Consider the following 23,539-nt stretch of genomic DNA (forward strand, 5'->3'; position numbering starts at 1 on the left):
ATGTGTACGCACGAGGATATGTTGGTTACATATTTTCAAGAGCAAACAAACAGTGGAACCTCGATTTGCGAACCCCTCATTGTACAAACTTTTTGATTGACAAACCACAGAGCGAATAAAATACACTTTGTGGTACGAACCCTGTCTTCATACTTGCCAACCTTGAGACCTCCGAATTCGGGAGATGGGGGGAGACGGATTTGAGTTGGGTGTGGGGGGGGGGGGGGGGGGGGTTGGTGGTAGCGGGGGTGTATATTGTAGCGTCCCGGAAGAGTTAGTGCTGCAAGGGGTTCTGGGTATTAATTCTGTTGTGTTTATGTTGTGTTACGGTGCGGATGTTCTCCCGAAATTGTTTGTCATTCTTGTTTGGTGTGAGTTCACAGTGTGGCGCATATTTGTAACAGTGTTAAAGTTGTTAATGCGGCCACCCTCAGTGTGACCTGTATGGCTGTTGATCAAGTATGCATTGCATTCACTTATGTGTGTGTAAAAGCCGCATATATTATGTGACCGGGTCGGTACGCTGTTTGTATGGAGGAAAAGCGGACGTGACGACAGGTTGTGGAGGACGCTAAAGGCAGTGCCTTTAAGGCACGCCCCCAATATTGTTGTCTGGGTGGAAATCCGGAGAAATTCGGGAGAATGGTTGCCCCGGGAGATTTTCGGGAGGGGCACTGAAATTCCGGAGTCTCCCGGGAAAATCAGGAGGGTTGGCAAGTATGCTTGTCTTAGTGTACGAACTGTTCATCCACCCATTGTGCATCTTGCAGCGCGGCCATTTTGTGCCCGGCAGCACACTCACTGTGGACGGGGTGGTCGATCTCTGGTGCTCATTCAGTCAGCATATTGCTGCTGTTAGCTACTGTGCTACTTATGTGCTTTTTACATTATTATTTTTGAGCCTTTTTACGGCATATTTTTAGTTTTAATAGCCCGATATGAGTCCAAAGAAAGCAATATTCAAGTGGTGTGTGGTTTAATACAATCAGGAAGTATCCACAGCGTTGTTGAAACTGCCTCCTCCAATCTCCCCCGACCTTCCGCTGCGTAACACAACTATTTACTCACAAGGTAAAGTGAGTATTAGTGATTCCCAGAGCCCAAAAAAAGTCTGCGGGCTATAGAGCGTTTTCTATTCGGGCTCCAGTACTCTGGAATGCCCTCCCTGTAACAGTTAGAGATGCTACCTCAGTAGAAGCATTTAAGTCCCATCTTAATACTCATTTGTATACTCTAGCCTTTAAATAGACCCCCTTTTTAGACCAGTTGATCTGCCGTTTCCGGCACAGGTCCGGTGGCCGTGGATGAAGTGCTGGCTGTCCAGAGTCGGGACCCGGGGTGGACCGCTCACCTGTGCATCGGTTGGGGACATCTCTGCGCTGCTGACTCGTCTCCGCTCGGGATGGTCTCCTGCTGGCCCCACTATGGACTGGACTCTCACTATTATGTTAGATCCACTATGGACTGGACTTTCACAATATTATACTAGACCCACTCGACGTCTATTGCATCCGGTCTCCCTATAAGAAGGCGGGGGGTCACCCACATCTGCGGTCCTCTCCAAGGTTTCTCATAGTCATTCACATCGACGTCCCACTGGGTTGTGAGTTTTTCCTTGCCCTTATGTGGGATCTGAACCGAGGATGTCGTTGTGCAGCCCTTTGAGACACTTGTGATTTAGGGCTATATAAATAAACATTGATTGATTGATTGATTGATTGAAAGTGGATTTTAGTCTTCTTCCCTAACAATTGTAGCGACTTGACTGCTAAAGTTAAGGAGTTTTGGGATTTCCAACAAGGCTAGTGACAGTGTGTGTGTGCGTTTCGGCAGGACGGCTGAAAATGAGCAGCTTGTTGTCAATTTGGCGTTGTTTTTAAATAGAAAGTTGATCCATCACCCTGTTGTTATGTTTGTTTGATATACTAAAATATGGACTATTGTTCAGGCTGTAACCCTCATTTTTACATTGTTTCTAATTTGCTTCAATATACAAACGTTTCTATTTACAAACCAATGAAGTTCATAAATAGAGGTTCCACTGTAAAAAAATAAAATAAAATATATATATATATATATATAAAAAATGAGGAATTAAAAATAATCGAAGATGACTTTCTCTGATAATGATGTTAGTTTGACAAAATTCAACGCAAATGTGAGGACAGAGCGAGAGAGAAGAAGGGGCGGAGCACAGACTACTACACTAGGATTAGAGGAAGTAGTAGCGCCTACTGGTAGTAGCAAATGTTACTACAGTGTGAGAGGTAAGATTTACGGCTTGTACGTGTCATCCCTGCTCCTTAGGAGGCAATAGTGTCTCCTCTGCGCTGAGCCAGGCCTCATTGTGGAGGTGCGGATGGGGAGGGAGGAGGGGGTCACGGTGAGGATGAACCCCTTCTTCAGGGATAACCATCATCCTCCAGACTGAGTGCCACACGCTGAAAACAGCAGATACAAAATGTTACAAATGCATAAATAAAAAAATAAATAACGTTTACCTCCACCTCATTTGACCTTTCTCGTCTTTGTCCTATTTCTGGCTCTTTTTATGTGAGGAACGCTTCATGCTCGCCTTTGGCTGCAAAACATAAAGCTCGCCTGATCTCTCTCTGCCTCTTTGACATGCCACATAGTGCCACAAGGTTGGTAAAAAAACAAAAAAAAAAACCTCTCTGTCACCTTCTTGCCAGAAGCCATTTTTAAGTCCTTTTAAAAATGACTCATCTGTGCGTGCACCTGCAACTCTACGGTGTTTTTCCAGCCTGTCATCACACCAATGTAGCTCAACGCATTCGCCGCCTTCCTTGCTGGAGCAGCACAAAGAAATCTGGGTTACCATGCCAACTGATCAAAGCGCGAGACCCCTTTTCCCCCCACCCAATATTCTTTGTGGCTACCCTTCCCTACATGCTGTGCTACACTGACAACAAAAATGATACGGAATAATTGTCCTTACAGAGACTTGTGTTTCCACTGATTGTGCTTCCTTTTAGGGTGTACCCAGCACCAATAGAGTCATGGGGGCAGTATACGGCTTCCAAAAACTGGAGTTTCTACATATACGCCCCAAAAATATGATTGTTAGGTTCTGATTTGTGCTCCCTTTTTGTGGCAGTGTGACAAAAAGTTCACACACATGCAGGTTCTAGAAAGTGGAACATTGTGCTGTCTGTTGTTTCTCTTTGGTGACTTTACCAATGAATCAATATTATATAGCACTGTGGAATCAATGGGTCTAAATCAGACTTGGGCAAATTAAGGCCCGGGGGCCACATGCGACCCGTTAAGCTTTTCAATCTGGCCCGCCAGACATTCCCAATTATTTTTTTTAGATCTTTAAGATGGAAAGTGTAGCTGCTATTATGATGTGCAGTGATGTTTTCTACAAACCCCGTTTCCATATGAGTTGGGAAATTGTGTTAGATGTAAATATAAACGGAATACAATGATTTGCAAATCATTTTCAACCCATATTCAGTTGAATATGCTACAAAGACAACATATTTGATGTTCAAACTGATAAAAACATTTTTTTTTGCAAATAATCATTAACTTTAGAATTTGATGCCAGCAACACGTGACAAAGAAGTTGGGAAAGGTGGCAATAAATACTGATAAAGTTGAGGAATGCTCATCAAACACTTATTTGGAACATCCCACAGGTGAACAGGCAAATTGGGAACAGGTGGGTGCCATGATTGGGTATAAAAGTAGATTCCATGAAATGCTCAGTCATTCACAAGCAAAGAAGGGGCGAGGGTCACCACTTTGTCAACAACTGCGTGAGCAAATTGTTGAACAGTTTAAGTAAAACCTTTCTCAAGCAGCTATTGCAAGGAATTTAGGGATTTTACCATCTACGGTCCGTAATATCATCAAAGGGTTCAGAGAATCTGGGGAAATCACTGCACGTAAGCAGCTAAGCCCGTGACCTTCGATCCCTCAGGCTGTACTGCATCAACAAGCGACATCAGTGTGTAAAGGATATCACCACATGGGCTAAGGAACACTTCAGAAACCCACTGTCAGTAACTACAGTTGGTCGCTACATCCGTAAGTGCAAGTTAAAACTCTCCTATGCAAGGCAAAAACCGTTTATCAACAACACCCAGAAACGCCGTCGGCTTCGCTGGGCCTGAGCTCATCTAAGATGGACTGATACAAAGTGGAAAAGTGTTTTGTGGTCTGACGAGTCCACATTTCAAATTGTTTTTGGAAACTGTGGATGTCGTGTCCTCCGGACCGAAGAGGAAAATAACCATCTGGACTGTTCTAGGCGCGAAGTGTAAAAGCCAGCGTCTGTGATGGTATGGGGGTGTATTAGTGCCCAAGACATGGGTAACTTACACATTTGTGAAGGCACCATTAGTGCTGAAAGGTACATACAGGTTTTGGAGCAACACATGTTGCCATCCAAGCAACGTTACCATGGACGCCCCTGCTTATTTCAGCAAGACAATGCCAAGCCACGTGTTACATCAATGTGGCTTCATAGTAAAAGAGTGCGGGTACTAGACTGGCCTGCCTGTAGTCCAGACATGTCTCCCATTGAAAATGTGTGGCGCATTATGAAGCCTAAAATAGCACAACGGAGACCCCCGGACTGTTGAACAACTTAAGCTGTACATCAAGCAAGAATGGGAAAGAATTTCACCTGAGAAGCTTAAAAAATGTGTCTCCTCGTTTACTGAGTGTTGTTAAAAGGAAAGGAAAGGAACATGCCCTTTCCCAACTACTTTCTCAGGTGTTGCAGCCATGAAATTCTAAGTTAATTATTGTTTGCAAAAAAAAAATAAAGTTTAAGAGTTTGAACATCAAATATCTTGTCTTTGTAGTGCATTCAATTGAATATGGGTTGAAAAGGATTTGCAAATCATTGTATTCCGTTTATATTTACATCTAACACAATTTCCCAACTCATATGGAAACGGGGTTAGTAATTACCATAAGTCTTGAACTATACAATATATTTCAATGGTTGGAATTTGCGCTTTTGCATGATATTTTAGTGACTAGTGTTGTCCTGATACCAATATTATTTCGATACTTTTCAGTACATTTCGATACTTTTCTAAATAAAGGGGACCAGAAAAAATTGCATTATTTGCTTTATTTTAACGATAAATCTTAGGGTGTGGCGGACCGGTACTTTTCAGAGGCGGTATGGTAGCGAATATGATTCATTAGTATTGCGGTACTATACTAATACCCGTATACCGTACAACCCTACTGGTTACTATGGAAATCTACATCACAGCAGGTCAGACGAGGCAGCAATCAGTGTGGGTGGGGAGCGCTTCCACAGAGTGTTTCCAGAGTGGCCAGCCTAAAATGTGGGTGTCAGGGACAGACGCGGAAGGAGAATTTTACAAGAAAGTTCTAAAGCTTAGTGATGTATCAGATATATCAGATTGTAGATGCTTTTTGTTTTTTTTACCCATCACGTTCATATTTCGCTGTGTTTGTTGCATTTTAGTTGCATTTGGCTTGATTGTGAAATATGTCGATTGAGAGGGGGTGTGACGTTCATATCTTGTCAATATTCAGGGTTTTATCGTTCATAGAAAAAAATTAAATTCCATTCCGTTTTTAAGGCGGTCTGTCATAACATTTTTAGCATTCAATCAGACTTTATTGTGAGGTTTTGTATTAGTTTTCCTAAAAATAGATATACTGGCCCCCAGACACATTTTTTTCAATAAATTTGGCCCCCGAGTCAAAATAATTGCCCAGGCCTGATCTAAATGAATAAGTGATGTGTGTCAGTCTATTTTCCCCCCTAAGACAGTCCTTGACAATTAAAAAAACATGTAAAAACATAGACAAACATTGGAATGGAAGTATGATGTCAAAAAATGTGTCACTGATTTGTGTGTATTATATGATCATGGTAGCATGGTATAGGGCTTCACGTGTAAGTATTTTCAGTTATTACTGCAACGTGGGAGTGTCCTCGCTCTCATTTGCCACTGGATAACATCGGCGCCCCCGAGTACCAATGAGAGTTGCTGTCGCTGATGCCGCCCCCTAGAGGGAGCGCTATGAACGGCTGACTGTGGCTGCCACTCACTGCTGGGTAGACGTGACCGACGGACTCGCTGTGTCGGCCGATGTGGATCTCGTCGTCGTCGTCCTCCGTGGTCTTGCGGTAGACGGGGTTGTCGAAGTTCATGCTCTTCGTGTTCTTGCGCCGCCAGTTTCGCCAGACCAGGTAGGCGCCGGTGCAGAGCAACCCGATGACCACTGTGGCAAGGATAGGGACTGCATGTGTTTAACACACACACCACAACAAACACACGGCGGGAGCGTTAACACAGCCCAGGGGACACAGAGCAGCACTTTAAGCACTCAAACGTCACACACACACACAACTTTTGAGGGCTCATTGCTTTCTTTCTTCACTTTGAAATACAGTAGGAAGGGGATCCATATTTACCTGACACATGAAACGTGACAAATTATGGGGGTGCCTTATCCAATTTAGCCGCCAGATGGCAGTAGAGTGTTGAATATCTTAAAATGTGTTTTGTGGCAATTAGAGATGTCCGATAATGGCTTTTTTGCCGATATCCCGATATTGTCCAACTCTTAATTACCGATTCCGATATCAACCGATACGATATATACAGTCGTGGAATTAACACATTATTATGCCTATTTTTGTTGTGATGCCCTGCGGGATGCATTAAACAATGTAACAAGGTTTTCCAAAAATAAATCAACTCCAGTTAAGGAAAAAAATGCCAACATGGCACTGCCATATTTATTCTTGAAGTCACAAAGTGCATTATTTTTTTTAACATGCCTCAAAACAGCAGCTTGGAATTTGGGACATGCTGCATGAGGAGGTTGAGGTTGGCGGGGTTGGGGGGTGGGGGGAGGTTAGGAGATAACGGGGGGTGTATATTGTAGCGTCCCGGAAGAGTTAGTGCTGCAAGGGGTTCTGGGTATTTGTTCTGTTGTGTTTATGTTTATGTTCTCCCGAAATGTGTTTGTCATTCCTGTTTGGTGTGGGTTCACAGTGTGGCGCATATTTGTAACAGTGTTAAAGTTGTTCATACGGCCACCCTCAGTGTGACCTGTATGGCTGTTGACCAAGTATGCTTTGCATACACTTGTGCGTGTGAAAAGCCGTAGTTATTATGTGACTGGGCCGGCATGCAAAGGCAGTGCCTTTAAGGTTTATTGGTGCTCTGTATTTCTCCCTACGTCCGTGTACACAGCGGCGTTTTAAAAAGTCATACATTTTACTTTTTGAAACCGATACCGATACTTTCCGATATTACATTTTAAAGCATTTATCGGACATTCTAACTTTGACCAGTGTGTCAGTTGCTATTTAGAGTGTCACTTTCTATTATTTCCAGCAGACTGCAATGCAAACAAATTAATCCCCCCATTCCTCTCATTGAAGATGCACCCAGGAATGGAGCCATATGAATCCATTCACTACTGTATTTAATTAAATTCGAGATCACTTTCTCTGAAAAGTCAATGCACTTTAATTAAAAAGTAGCTAAAGGTAACACATAAAGTTTCATACTAATACTCCATCATTTCTAATAATTACAGATTTTGTTCAGCATCTAAAATTCAATCAATCATATAGTCAGTGACCAGTTAGGTTAGTCTTGGTGAAATACCATCACCTTACTATTTGCAAAAGGACCTGCAGGCTGAAAAAGTGAATCTGTACCTTGAAAGAAAGAAAACAATAAGCCGTCAATAATACAACAATGTATGCACATATGCATTCACCCTCAGGCTGCATATCAACTCACAAACACAGAAATATCAATGCACATTCATTCATCATTATTATTCAGTTCCTCCAGGTATTTGCAATATCGTAGAATTGTAGCTAAACCCTGCACATTTGTGCATCCTGATCATTTTATCTGATACATGCAAATTTACCGCAAATTCGACATTGACAGTTTGTGTCATCATTTTGCAGGTTTACTTACATTGGACGATGCAATGTGCACTTTTATTTCCCCCTTTGGTATGTTGTATGTTGAGATAATGGCTTCAGTCATCTTCAAATGCACCACCACATTTTCACAATACAGTGGTACCTCAACTTAAGAGTGCCCCAACTTAAGAGTGTTTTGAAATAAGAGCGGTCTCTCGGCTAATTGTTATTCTTTAAGTTGCAAGCAAACATTTGATTTCAGCTTAGCGAATGTCACAGTGAACCCTGTAAGATCCGACCGAAACATCTGGCCTGACTCGCTACCATTAGCTTAGCTAGAGATGGACATAGCTTTGTTCTACAACCATTGGGAGGAAGAAAGTGAGTGAAGAACAGTGCTGAGAAAATGAAGTGGATGATATTCCTTAAATTAAAGAAATAAATCATAAAAAATATGCGGGTGCAGCAGACTTGGCGAAGCAATTTCAGCATATACACTGCGAGTCTCCACTTTACTTAAGCAGACTGAGTCTTACCCCAGCTAAGATTGTTAAAATAATATCTAAACGGCAGACATTTATCCATAAAAATATGGAAAAGCTGACGATGGTTTGACGCTCTGAAGTAAATATTGAACATTATTATTATTGTCAGAAAAATTGCATGTAAATTATCAAAAAACTTTCCATTCCCTGAGTTCCCAGTGAACAGATGAAAGCTGTCTTTGTTGCACCAAGCCAAAGGCTTGGAAAATTCCATTGTGTACGATGGGAGGAGACGGGAGGGGATTTATCTATTGAGATCCAAGATTTGCCCAAGCTCGATTCAGGACCAGCCCGAGCCCGAGGCATCTTTTTCTTTTTGTGTTAATGTGACTAAAAACAATGTTTGTTTACATACCCCCTATTCCTTTAGAAACAGCTGATGTTATGTAAACAGGGAATATCCAAATAAAGGAGGAGACGTGAACCTTTTTCTGGCAGAGCGTGGGTGACACTGTAAGAGGTTACAGGTCGACACGTTTCTCCTCAATTGAGCCAAATTGAATTCTGTCTCTGTTTATTTCCTTGCTTCTTGTCTTGTTTAATAGATGTCATCGATGTTTGAACCTGACAATTATATTACTTGATAAAACTACTGGAGTTGTTGTCGTATATTATATTACATTTTTTTTGGTTTATACAATGTTTCTCATCTAAAAGTTCCTTTTTTTCTTTTTATAAAATAAAATAAAATAAAATAAAACAAAACAAATTTATTAATTATTAAAATTGGGCCATTTTCATAGGGGCTAACACCAATGAAATTGATTTGAGTTATTTACAATAGAAAACGCTAATTTGAGATACAAATGTTTGGAGTTAAGAACTCAGAATTAAGCTTGTAAGTTGAGGTACTGTTGTACTTCAGAAAATACACACAATTCATACTATGGTATCCTAGAAGGCACATTCACTTGGGAAACTTAAAAGAGAATGTTACAGTCATTCCATTTGTCAACAAATGTTACATGTTTACCATGAATTGATTAACGTGGACCCCGACTTAAACAAGTTGAAAAACTTATTCGGGTGTTACCATTTAGTGGTCAATTGTACGGTATATGTACTGTACTGTGCAATCTACTAATAAACATCTCAATCAATCAATCAAACAGCTAAAGCTTGCGTAAGATGTTTGCATGGATTGTTTTGCAGCGTGTGCAACATTGTGTAAAGACAAGAAAAGTTATTGCTTGACTGCTACTTTTCAACCACTAAACATGCCCAGAGTCACACAAGAGGTGAACAATGACTGAAACTGTCCACGTCGAGATCCATTGCATGTACCGTAACTTAAAAATAAAGTGTGCATGTGGAAAACGTTACTGAAATTAGTCATTCTTGTTTGTCTGCTTGTGTGAGTACGCATGCTTCTCTGCACTGGGATTATTAGTGAGTATGTGTAAAAATGATCAACATGTTAAAGTTAAAGTACCAATGATTGTCACACACACAATAGGTGTGGCGAAATTATTCTCTGCATTTGACCCATCACCCTTGATCACCCCCTGGGAGGTGAGGGGAGCAGTGGGCAGCAGCGGTGGCCGCGCCCGGGAATAATTTTTGGTGATTTAACCCCCGATTCCAACCCTTGATGCTGAGTGCCAAGCAGGGAGGTAATGGCTCCCACTTTTAGTCTTTTGTGTTTGTTGTTTTAATATTTTAACCCCACCCCCAACATATTTGTCCTAACAAATTGGTAAAAATAACAAGCTAATGCAATGTTATTAAAAAAAAAAAATTTTGCGCAACTTGCGCAAAACACGTATTTTACTGTAATGTCGGCCGCCGCAGTCACAAAACAAAACAAATTCTGCAAAATTCTGGAGGAACTGATTAATAAAATACAATGTAATTGAACTTAAAGACACATTCACACCACATGCATGGGATGGAAGAACACAGTTCATCATTGCGATCCTGATTTAAAAATGTTTCCACAATAAAAGCGTAAAGTCTGTGTTTAGGATGTGGTTTGTCAATTTAGACTAGCCTCTGCCCAAATCAAATACTATCTTAAGTAGAGATTGGTACCTTTCACATTTAAATCAACACGGTACCATCTCCCAGCATCTGGGAATCCATGGCAGTACTTGTGTGTGTTCAAATGTATTAATAAATCTTAACTGAGATGTTTTTATTTATTCAACGTTAACACTCAGTTGTGCTGTCCAGGTGTTATAGTTTGTTGTCTTACACTGTTAAGTCTCAGTAACAAGTATTTTATATTATTCTTAGCATGAAGTTGCAATTCCAAGATGTTAGATGCCTATAGTGTAAATGCTAGTCTTTGCCATAAAGTATTTATACTGTAAAGTACTGTATTTATTACACAACAGCTGTTTGATTGTACCTTGCATCGAGGTTGTAGTTTTCATTACCAAATTTGGAGGTGTTGAAATTGCCATGTAAAATCGCTAATGCTTATCTTTAGCATGTCTATGTCAAATCCAATTTGAATTAGCATCAAGCTAGCACATTTTTAAAAGTGGAACCTGTCTGTACTTTTTAGTGCCTTTGTAATTGTAACATTACCTAAAGGCAGTCCGACACAGTGCTTGACTGCTTGTATCCTAGCCAAGTGCTTGAGCTAGTGCCAAGTTTGAAAACTGGACGTGACGTGACGTGCAAAAAAAGGTATCGAAATATGGCACCGTTTGATTTTATGGGAATCGGAACTTGGTAGTACCAATAGACTTCGGTCAATACTTTTACAAGTACCAAATTTTGTACCCATCTTTAATGTTAAAGTACAAGTAGAGTGGAAAAACAAGTTGACTCTATACGCTTAATTGTGTTTCATTGGAAAGGGACAAGCGGTAGAAAATGGATGGATGGATGGATGTATCCATTAAACCATATCCAATTGTATTTCCAATTTGCAAAGTATGTGAAAATATAGTCGAAACATCACAAAATGTGTGATGCCATTTTGAATATTCCACTCCAGGTGTTTTCAACAAAATGCTAAAATTAGAATGAGATGTACTTTCTATCATTGTATCATTTACGAACCCTACCGTATTTTTCGGATTATAAGTCGCAGACTTATACTCAGGAGCGACTTATGTGTGGAATTATTAACACATTACCGTAAAATATCAAATAATATTATTTACCTAATTCACGTAAGAGACTAGACGTATATCAGCACGTTCTCAGTTGGTTATTTATGCGTCATATAACGTACACTTATTCAGCCTGTTGTTCACTTTGGGCGGTATAGCTTGGTTGGTAGAGCGGCCGTGCCAGCAACTTGAGGGTTTCAGGTTCGATTCCCGCTTCTACCATCCTAGTCACTGCCGTTGTGTCCTTGGGCAAGATACTTTACCCACCTGCTCCCAGTGCCACCCACACTGGTTTAAATGTAATTTCGATATTGGGTTTCACTATGTAAAGCACTTTGAGTCACTAGAGAAAAGCGCTATATAAATATAATTCACTTCACTATTCTTATTTTATTTAAAATTACCTTTCAAATGTCTATTCTTGGTGTTGGGTTTTATCAAATAAATTTCCCCCAAAAATGCGACTTATACTCCAGTGCGACTTATATATGTTTTTTTCCCTTCTTTTTATGCATTTTCGGCCGGTGCGATTTATACTCCGGAGCGATTTATAATCTGAAAAATACGGTATTTAACACATGAACACACGTTTTCCTTTTTTTAATGCATTCTACGTCATTAATAGATAAATAAATAAAAAGTCCTGAGCAATATGGCCTGAAAATACAATCTCTGATTTTTTCCCGTTTTTTAAGGAATACAAACGACAAGTTTTGCTATTATTTGATCAAAGACTAGTAGTTTGAAATGACACTGCATACACTGAATCTTACTCTTAACTAAATTCTGATGTGTATAATGTGGTTTTTAGACCAAAAATAAATTGTACTTTTTATGCAATCATTTTCAAAGAACTATATTAAGAGGGTCCTCTTGGAGGCAATACTTCTGCTTGAATAAAATACTTCTGGCAAAGAAAATGCAGCATTGTACATTGCATGCAAATAAATAATAATCTCCAACATTGAGATTAATAAAGTGTTAACTAGGGATGTGCGATAATGGCTTTTAGTCGATATCCGATATTCCGATATTGTCTAACTCTTTAATTACCGATACCGATATCAACCGATACCGACATATACAGTACAGTCGTGGAATTAACACATTATTATGCCTAATTTGGACAACCAGGCATGGTGAAGATAAGGTACTTTTAATTTTTTTTTTATAAAATAAGATAAATAAATTAAAAACATTTTCTTGAATAAAAAAGAAAGTAAAACAATATAAAAACAGTTACATAGAAACTAGTAATTAATGAAAATGAGTAAAATTAACTGTTAAAGGTTAGTACTATTAGTGGACCAGCAGCACGCACAATCATGTGTGCTTACGGACTGTATCCCTTGCAAACTGTATTGATATATATTGATATATAATGTAGGAACCAGAACATTAATAACAGAAAGAAACAACCCTTTTGTGTGAATGAGTGTAAATGGGGGAGGGAGGTTTTTGGGTTGGTGCACTAATTGTAAGTGTATCTTGTGTTTTTCATGTTGATTTAATAAAACAAAAACGATACCGATAATTTACATTTTAACGCATTTATCGGCCTCTCTAGTGTTAACCTAAAACTTCTGTTTTGAATAAAATACTACTGTAAATAAAAATGTAGTATTGTAAATTGTATGTAAATAAATAATCAAGTAAAGCATTGAGACGATTATATCATTTTATTAGATAGATAGACTAAAGCTTTTCCCTGAAGTGTCCTGGGCTCCTTGTTGGTGTGCACTGATGTTAAAGACAATGCACACGTCATTGCACATCCATCACATCACTATAAATGTGCAGAGCGACTGCTTTAGGGATCATCCTGTGCATTTTTGACCACAGTTTTTATGGTACCTGGTGTAAATAATTTCTCCACAGTAAGATGCTTCTTAGTTGGAGTTTTTGTTGCGGTCTTGTTCGCCTCGTAAAGGGTTGCGTTTCCCCCACTCGTCTCAATGCTGTTTCAGATGCTGGAATTAGTTTGTTGTGCTGCTGCTTATTTTAAAGAAACTTTGTAGCGTGCCAGTTACTTGTTCTATGCATGTTGCTGCAAATCTAAAGCACTGGCAACACTTTTCTTTTCTTTGGAATAAACGTCCAAAACCCGCCAACAATACTCTATTTACTTATCGGGACCTGAATATTACCCAAAGACAAACTACAAACTCCGTTTCCATATGAGTTGGTAAATTGTGTTAGATGTAAATATAAACGGAATACAATGATTTGCAAATCCTTTTCAACCCATATTCAGTTGAATGCACTACAAAGACAAGATATTTGATGTTCAAACTCATAAACTTTATTTTTTGTTTTGCAAATAATAATTAACTTAGAATTTCATGGCTGCAACATGTGCCAAAGTAGTTGGGAAAGGGCATGTTCACCACTGTGTTACATGGCCTTTCCTTTTAACAACACTCAGTAAACGTTTGGGAACTGAGGAGACACATTTTTTAAGCTTCTCAGGTGGAATTTTTTCCCATTCTTGCTCGATGTACAGCTTAAGTTGTTCAACAGTCCGGGGGTCTCCGTTGTGGTATTTACATTGATGTTACACGTGGCTTGGCATTGTCTTGCTGAAATAAGCAGGGGCGTCCATGGTAACGTTGCTTGGATGGCAACATATGTTGCTCCAAAACCTGTATGTACCTTTCAGCATTAATGGCGCCTTCACAGATGTGTAAGTTACCCATGTCTTGGCCACGAATACACCCCCATACCATCACAGATGCTGGCTTTTCAACTTTGCGCCTATAACAATCCGGATGGTTCTTTTCCTCTTTGGTCCGGCGGACACGACGTCCACAGTTTCTAAAAACAATTTGAAATGTGGACTCGTCAGACCACAGAACACTTTTCCACTTTGTATCAGTCCATCTTAGATGAGCTCAGGCCCAGCGAAGCCGACGGCGTTTCTGGGTGTTGTTGATAAACGGTTTTCGCCTTGCATAGGAAAGTTTTAACTTGCACTTATAGCTGGTTGAGAAAAGTTTTTCTTAAACTGTTCAACAATTTGCTCACGCATTTGTTGACAAAGTGGTGACCCTCGCCCCATCCTTGTTTGTGAATGACTGAGCATTTCATGGAATCTACTTTTATACCCAATCATGGCACCCACCTGTTCCCAATTTGCCTGTTCACCCGTGGGATGTTCCAAATAAGTGTTTGATGAGCATTCCTCAACTTTATCAATATTTATTGCCACCGTTCCCAACTTCTTTGTCACGTGTTGCTGGCATCAAATTCTAAAGTTAATGATTATTTGCAAAAAAAAAAAGTTTATCAGTTTGAACATCAAATATGTTGTCTTTGTAGCATATTCAACTGAATATGGGTTGAAAATTATTTGCATATCATTGTATTCCGTTTATATTTACATCTAACACAATTTCCCAACTCATATGGAAACGGGGTTTGTATTTTTAGTGGCATATTGATAACAGTCTGAGAGCTAACTATAGCTTATGCTGCAGCATTGATTATAAATCATGGCTCCCATCTGGATATTAGGAGGATTTAGCCATGAATCTAGAAGTTGTTCATCTGTGACATTCAATTCATACCCGAAGATGGAGACAAACACACGACAACTGAAGACAGTCTTTGCAGGCAGCAACTTTTCCTTGTTAACCCTTTGTGTGCATCATGATTAAATCTTCATCTAAACGGGAAGATATGGACATTGTATCAGTCGTCATCGCAGCGAGAGCAGACATTGTACAGTAAGTGATCATTTTATCATGTATGTAGTTTGTATTTATTGTTTAGCACTTTGCATGCTTAGTGTTTCACTAAAGCTGGATCTGTTTAGCACACGGCTTTGAAAATGTGTAGGTCAACCTCCTTATATTCAGGCTAAAAAAATAAGGTTCTTGATCATAATTTTTCCCAAAGTAATCATGGTTGGCGCTCACAAAGTCGGCATGATTTGCATTGTTGTTGATGGGGAAGGATCTATGGTTCCTACCTCTACGTCACACCATCACGTGTCTGGCAAGCTCATTATCTCTCAAAATGGTTTGAGAATCTCTGTGCGATTGATACTATTTTGATTATCTACTTACTCACAATCTTTGTAAGTCTAAATCAGATATCCATGATAATAGCTTCAATATAGAGGCTACTGGTTTTTCCATTCTACTGGTACTTTAAGACTACTTGATGATGCTGTTCAGATGATGATTGAGAGCAGAGTGCTGGTTCTCTGGAGTGTTTGAGATGAGCTCAGTCTTCCCCCCCTAATTACTATGGGTACACTGTAGTACCTGTAGTGTGAAGATAAAGGCATGTGACATGAATAATACAAAATGTGTCAATAAGGAGGGATAAAAAGATTAACATGCGCTAATGTGTCCGTCCATAAATTCATTCCCATCCATTGAAATTGCTGACTGACTAAGATGAAACCCTATAATCATCTTTGATACTCTCTCTAATGTATGTTTATTGGATACAGAAAAACAAAGAAAACACATCAGCTTTTGCCACATTTGGAACATTTTACTCCAATTAGAGAGAAACAAACTGCAGACTTTGTAAATGGTGATTATAGTAGGCGGGCAGATTCCCCTCGAGGAAGTGTGGGTGGGCGCGGTTCAATAATGGATGGCAGTGCAGAAGTAGGGTACAGAAATCTGGCCCTTGTAGACCTGTGACAATAATTAGTGTTTCAAAGCTGCCAAAAACGCAGAATGAGGGGATTTATTGCCTCAATGAATAGCATGAGGAACGGATGAGCAGGGGTTAATAATCTCGGGGGTTGTTATAATGAACTGAGCTGATATCTCAATTGTGGAGAGGAGGGAAAAATAGCAGTACAATGTTTGAGAGCTGCCATTGTGCTCAATATTGGAGATGAAAGATGTTTCAGGCATACGCTGATCCTTTAAGGCCAGCAGACTTCTCACGTTGAGTCCATGAAATTGGACTTTCATTTTAATCACATCGAGTGGAATAGAGAAAATACCACGATTCATAGGTTGAGTGATTGCTGGAAACGCCAATGTATTTGCATGTTGGGATGTGGGCTTAAAAATAACAGTTTTGCTCCCATTTTCCACAAAATGAAGTAAACATTTATGGCGGTAACAGAAGGCATTAGATTAGGCGTTCGGATATACAAGTGAAAATTTGACTCTTGTGCAAAGGTTCGCTTATTCCAGCAATTAGATTTATAAGGTGAAACTAATATATGACAGGTTAATAACATGCAACTCAAGATATTTCAAGCCTTCTTTTGATATACCGTATTTTCCCGGCCATAGAGCGCACTGCCGATAAATGGTCTATTTTCAATCTTTTTTCATATACAAACCCCGTTTCCATATGAGTTGGGAAATTGTGTTAGATGTAAATATAAACGGAATACAATGATTTGCAAATCTTTTTCAACCCATATTCAATTGAATGCACTACAAAGACAAGATATTTGATTTTTTTGCAAATAATAATTAACTTAGAATTTCATGGCTGCAACACGTGCCAAAGTAGTTGGGAAAGGGCATGTTCACCACTGTGTTACATCACCTTTTCTTTTAACAACACTCAGTAAACGATTGGGAACTGAGGAAACTAATTGTTGAAACTTTGAAAGTGGAATTCTTTCCCATTCTTGTTTTATGTAGAGCTAGTCGTTCAACAGTCCGGGGTCTCCGCTGTCGTATTTTACGCTTCATAATGCGCCGATGGGAGACAGGTCTGGACTGTAGGCGGGCCAGGAAAGTACCCGCACTCTTTTTTTATGAAGCCACGCTGTTGTAACACGTGCTGAATGTGGCTTGGCATTGTCTTGCTGAAATAAGCAGGGGCATCCATGAAAAAGACGGCGCTTAGATGGCAGCATATGTTGTTCCAAAACCTGTATGTACCTTTCAGCATTAATGGTGCCTTCACAGATGTGTAAGTTACCCATGTCTTGGGCACTAATGCACCCCCATACCATCACACATGCTGGCTTTTGAACTTTGCATCGATAACAGTCTGGATGGTTCGCTTCCCCTTTGGTCCGGATGACACGATGTCGAATATTTATAAAAACAATTTGAAATGTGGACTCGTCAGACCACAGAACACTTTTCCTCTTTGCATGAGTCCATCTCAGATGATCTCGGGCCCAGAGAAGCCGGCGGCGTTTCTGGATGTTGTTGATAAATGGCTTTCGCTTTGCATAGTAGAGCTTTAACTTGCACTTACAGATGTAGCGACAAACTGTATTTAGTGACAGTGGTTTTCTGAAGTGTTCCTGAGCCCATGTGGTGATATCCTTTAGAGATTGATGTCGGTTTTTGATACAGTGCCGTCTGAGGGATCGGAGGTCACGGTCATTCAATGTTGGTTTCCGGCAATGCCGCTTACGTGGAGTAATTTCTCCAGATTCTCTGAACCTTTTGATGATATTATGGACCGTAGATGTTGAAATCCCTAAATTTCTTGCAATTGCACTTTGAGAATTGTTGTTCTTAAACTGTTTGACTATTTGCTCACGCACTTGTGGACAAAGGGGTGTACCTCGCCCAATCCTTTCTTGTGAAAGACTGAGCATTTGTTGGGAAGCTGTTTTTATACCCAATCATGGCACTCACCTGTTCCCAATTAGCCTGCACACCTGTGGGATGTTCCAAATAAGTGTTTGATGAGCATTCCTCAACTTTATCAGTATTTATTGCCACCTCTCCCTACTTCTTTGTCACATGTTGCTGGCATCAAATTCTCAAGTTAATGATTATTTGCAAAAAAAAAACAAGTTTATCAGTTTGAACATCAAATATGTTGTCTTTGTAGCATATTCAACTGAATATGGGTTAAAAATGATTTGCAAATCATTGTATTCCGTTTATATTTACATCTAACACAATTTCCCAACTCATATGGAAACAGGGTTTGTACAAGGTGCACTGGATTATAGGACACATTAAAGGAGTCAAATTATTATTATTATTTTTCCAAATTGAAAACACTTCCTTGTGGTCTTTTATTTGTCGGTCAAATGTACAGACTTTCTTAATCCAGCACATGACCATTATAAAACAGCAACACAGTATCAGTGCAGTGTCAATACAGCTAGTGAGTGTGCCATACACTCACTGAGGCATCATTTACCTATCACTGGTATATATCCTATGGCTTATAAAACGGTGCGGCTAATTTACGAATTTTTATTCGCTAATGTTTTGTATTCAACAAATAGTTTTCATATCACACCGACAGACACTGAAAAGGTGTGCTATTGTTTGTGCTATGGCGCCATCTTTTGTTCGTTCACTGGAGGTTGAAAATGTACTTCCTTTTTCGTGCCTTGGAACAGAAGTATAACAGTCCACAGCGTTTCTGCTCAAAAGGATTCTTCATTCATCACGCCAAGCAACGTTTGTAAGTTTTCCAATATAACTAAAACAATTCATACTAACTAAACCGTCCAATGTGTAATGTCTGTAGGAGTGTTTTCATGCATATTTGTACCTGTTTTTGTAATGTAATCAATCTTGCGTCGTTAGCATTAGCGAATATTCTAACACTTTAACAAGTGTCAGTGTTAGTATTATTAACACACAATGGCATTCTTTTTGTATTGTTTAAATCTCGTAAATTTACCAAAACGTCACCGTGGAGTTATTGAGTCTCTTTAGCTGATTGGAGAGCTACCTTACGCAGCCAGTGGGTCCATAAGGATGACTTCTGTTTTGTTTGATCAGCCATTTTACTGCTTTTTACAGGCGCCCCTTGGGAAACAAATAAGGTATGCAAATCTAGTGTGAAGTGAAGTGAATTATATTTATATAGCACTTTTCTCTAGTGACTCAAAGCACTTTACATAGTAAAACCCAATATCTAAGTTACATTTAAACCAGTGTGGGTGGCACTGGGAGCAGGTGGGTAAAGTGTCTTTCCCAAGTACACAACGGCAGTAACTAGGATGGCGGATGCGGGGATCGAACCTGCAACCCTCAAGTTGCTGGCACGGCCGCTCTACCATACCGCCCCAAATCTAGCCATCCATCCATTTTCTACCGATTGTCCCTCTCGAGGTCGCGGGGGACTGAAGCCTATTCCAGCTGGGCAGCTGATCGCAAGGCCATATGAACATTTACACACATCTTTCATACCGATATAGAGTCGTGGTCAAAAGTTTACATACACTTGTAAAGAACATAATGTCATGACTGTCTTGAGTTTCCAATCATTTCTACAACTGTTATTTTATTGTGATAGAGTGATTGGAGCACATACTTGTTGGTCACAAAAAACATTCATGAAGTTTGGTTCTTTTATGAATTTATTATGGGTCTATTGAAAATGTGACCAAATCTGCTTTGTCAAAAGAATACATACAGCAATGTTACTATTTGGTTACACTTGGTTACACTTTTGGATGGATGGATGGAAGCCATCCACAAGCTTCTGGCAAGCACCTGGTTGAATTTTTGACCACTCCACTTGACAAAATGTGTTGGTTTTCTGACAGGACTTTGGGGAAGCCATTCTAAAACTTTAATTCTAGCTTGATTTAGCCATTCCTTTACCACTTTTGATGTGTGTTTGGGGTCATTGTCCTGTTGGAACACCCAACTGCGCTCAAGACCCAACCTCCGGGCTGATGATTCTAGGTTATCCTGAAGAATTTGGAGGTAATCCTCCTTTTTCATTGTCCCATTTACTCTCTGTAAAGCATCAGTTCCATTGGCAGCGAAACAGTACCAGAGCATAATACTACCACCACCATGCTTGACGGTAGGATTGGTGTTGCTGGGATTAAAGACCTCACCTTTTCTCCTCCAAACATATTGCTGGGTATTATGGCCAAACAGCTAGATTTTTGTTTCATCTGACCACATAATTTTCTTCCAGAAGATCTTATATTTGTCCATGTGATGTCAGAGGTTAGGTCTTGGGCGCAGTTGGGTGTTCCAACAGGACTATGACCCCAAACACACGTCAAAAGTGGTAAAGGAATGGCTAAATCAGGCTAGAATTACGGTTTTAGAATGGCCTTCCCAAAGTCCTGACTTAAACGTGTGGACAATGCTGAAGAAACAAGTCCATGTCAGAAAACCAACACATTTAACTGAACTGCACTGTGGTCACAAATTTAACCAGAAGCTTGCCAGAAGCTTGTGGATGGCTACCAAAAGAGCCTTATTGTAGTGAAACTTGCCAAGGGACATGTAACCAAAAATTAACATTGCTGTATGTATACTTTTGACCCAGCAGGTTTGGTCACATTTTCAGTAGACCCATAATAAATTCATAAAAGAACCAAACTTCATGAATGTTTTTTGTGACCAACAAGTATGTGCTCCAATCACTCTATCACAAAAAAACAAGAGTTGTAGAAATGATTGGAAACTCAAGACAGCCATGACATCATGTTCTTTACAAGTGTATGTAAACTTTTGACCACGACTGTATATCTGCGGCTTTAGTCCACTGCACCTAATATACAGTATGTAAAAATATTTTTTTCTTTTAAAATTTGGTGCGTGCAACTTAAAATTTATTTTTGTACTTAGTGTGTGGAAATATGCGAGTCAAAACAAAAGCGTATTTAGTTATGTTCAGGATTTTTCATGTGGTGGTTTTTTGTACTAAGCTGACATTGTTGGAGTTGAAATAAGCAGAACTACAACACCCCTACCCCCCATAATCAATTCTCATTTGGCCTTTTGGCTGCCTTATCCATTTCAAAATCTGATTTCCAGCAAATGGACAACCTGGGTTCAACAACTGGGTCATGACACACGATAGATTGCTGTGGGAACACACTGTATGCTCAGAGTGGGTTTGTAGCCGGTCAAATGTGATGAGAAAGCATAAACTGAATTGCCCACATGCTGGAAACCTTTTAATGATGACATAAAGTGAACACTACAAAGGCCACCAGACTGATGCTTACTGTCCTATAATGGCTTATTCTTACCATGAGCCTGGGGGCTGTAGTATAGAATAATAGCACATCGTTTTATAAATATGTTTCTGCTACAACCACTACATGTTATGTCTTTAAAACCACAAATTAAGTCATATTAATCTGGCAGGTGGACTCATCAAGACTTTTTAAGTCACACTCATGCACACACACACAGACACACGTGACTATCACACAACAATCATAGAAGGAGAAGCCAGGAGGGAAAGCAGGCAAGCAAAAAAAAAAGCAAACAACACAGTTAGAAGTGGAGATAACTCACCGATAGGAATGACTATCCCCAAGACAGCGACTGTGATGTTGTTGCCTATGAGGTAGTGATCACTCGCAGCTGACAAGGAGGAGCAAGAGAGAAGGAAACACAACTTAGCCCAAAGTTCTTTTCAAACACATCCCCAAAGACCTTGCGAGAGCGAAATAAAATAATGTTGCAGCAGGGAAGCATCATTTTGGAAACGTGTGCAATAAACTGCGCGAGTGATGGTAGATGTTCTCATTTTATTCTAAATGGCATCATTTCTTTCATTTATTGTTTGACTTTTTTTTTCTGAATTTAGTCACAAAAATATAGTAATGTGCAAAACTCTTAGGCTACCACTATATGTATTAGCGGTGTCCTAATTCGACTTTTCCACTTCTGGTACGATACCGATATTGGACCCTTGAGTGTTGGCTGATATTAACCTGATACGATATCAGCACAAATCATAGCACATACTTTTATTATTTTGTAGGGTGGAAAGTTAGAAAAGATTTGACCAAATGAGTTTATTCAGAGTTAAAGAACAATGGTAGGTATGAAAAACGCAAATTTTATGGCAAATTTATGCTTCTGAAGTGGAATGTTGATTTGTGTTTGGCAACACCCAGTGGTCAATAAATTAGGGTCATAACAGGAAATTGAATTATGTTTGTTACTGTTTACTTTCTAATAAACTTCTCTGCCTTGTATCTTTTTATTTCGAAAATCCTCGAAAAAATTGTCGCACAGCAGCTAAATGAACACTTAGTGTCTAACAATCTCTGTGAACCTTTTCAATCCGGTTTCAGGGCAAATCACTCTACGGAGACAGCCCTCGCAAAAATGACTAATGATCTACTGCTAACGATGGATTCTGATGCGTCATCTATGTTGCTGCTTCTTGATCTTAGCGCTGCTTTCGATACCGTCGATCATAATATTTTATTAGAGCGTATCAAAACACGTATTGGTATGTCAGACTTAGCTTTGTCGTGGTTTAACTCTTATCTTACTGACAGGATGCAATGCGTCTCCCATAATAATGTGACCTCGGACTATGTTAAGGTAACGTGCGGAGTTCCTCAGGGTTCGGTTCTTGGCCCTGCACTCTTTAGTATTTACATGCTGCCGCTAGGCGACATCATACGCAAATACGGTGTTAGCTTTCATTGCTATGCTGATGACACCCAACTCTACATGCCCCTAAAGCTGACCAACACGCCGGATTGTAGTCAGCTGGAGGCGTGTCTTAATGAAATTAAACAATGGATGTCCGCTAACTTCTTGCAACTCAACGCCAAGAAAACGGAAATGCTGATTATCGGTCCTGCTAAACACCGACATTTATTTAATAATACCACCTTAACATTTGACAACCAAACAATTACACAAGGCAAATCAGTAAAGAATCTGGGTATTATTTTCGACCCAACTCTCTCCTTTGAGTCACACATTAAAAGTGTTACTAAAACGGCCTTCTTTCATCTCCGTAATATCGCTAAAATTCGTTCTATTTTATCCACTAGCGACGCTGAGATCATTATTCATGCGTTCGTTACGTCTCGTCTCGACTACTGTAACGTATTATTTTCGGGTCTCCCTATGTCTAGCATTAAAAGACTACAATTGGTACAAAATGCGGCTGCTAGACTTTTGACAAGAACAAGAAAGTTTGATCATATTACGCCAATACTGGCTCACCTGTACTGGCTTCCTGTGCACTTAAGATGTGACTTTAAGGTTTTACTACTTACGTATAAAATACTACACGGTCTAGCTCCGTCCTATCTTGTCGATTGCATTGTACCATATGTCCCGGCAAGAAATCTGCGTTCAAAGAACTCC

At 39.7% G+C, this 23,539-nt stretch overlaps 1 protein-coding gene across 5 annotated transcripts in view; it reads right to left on the reverse strand.

Moving 5' to 3' along the window:
- Positions 1–225: 225 nt before the first annotated feature.
- The window catches only part of lrp8 (low density lipoprotein receptor-related protein 8, apolipoprotein e receptor), a 447,631-nt gene continuing 424,317 nt past the window's right edge, over positions 226–23,539 (reverse strand). The window contains exons 17-19 of one of the 5 annotated variants that reach the window (XM_061975707.2): positions 21,716–21,784; positions 6,074–6,246; positions 226–2,441 (exon numbers count right to left, since the gene is read on the reverse strand). In XM_061975707.2, coding sequence (XP_061831691.2) covers positions 2,403–2,441; positions 6,074–6,246; positions 21,716–21,784 — 281 coding nt within the window. In that variant the 3' untranslated portion in view covers positions 226–2,402. Of the gene's footprint in view, positions 2,442–4,922; positions 6,265–21,715; positions 21,785–23,539 lie in introns of those variants that run through there. The other 4 variants (XM_061975706.2, XM_061975704.2, XM_061975703.2 and 1 more) reach the window with 4 other exon arrangements.

Source organism: Nerophis lumbriciformis, linkage group LG14 (genome assembly GCF_033978685.3).
Source record: "Nerophis lumbriciformis linkage group LG14, RoL_Nlum_v2.1, whole genome shotgun sequence".
In the NCBI taxonomy this organism is placed as follows: Eukaryota; Metazoa; Chordata; class Actinopteri; order Syngnathiformes; family Syngnathidae; genus Nerophis; species Nerophis lumbriciformis.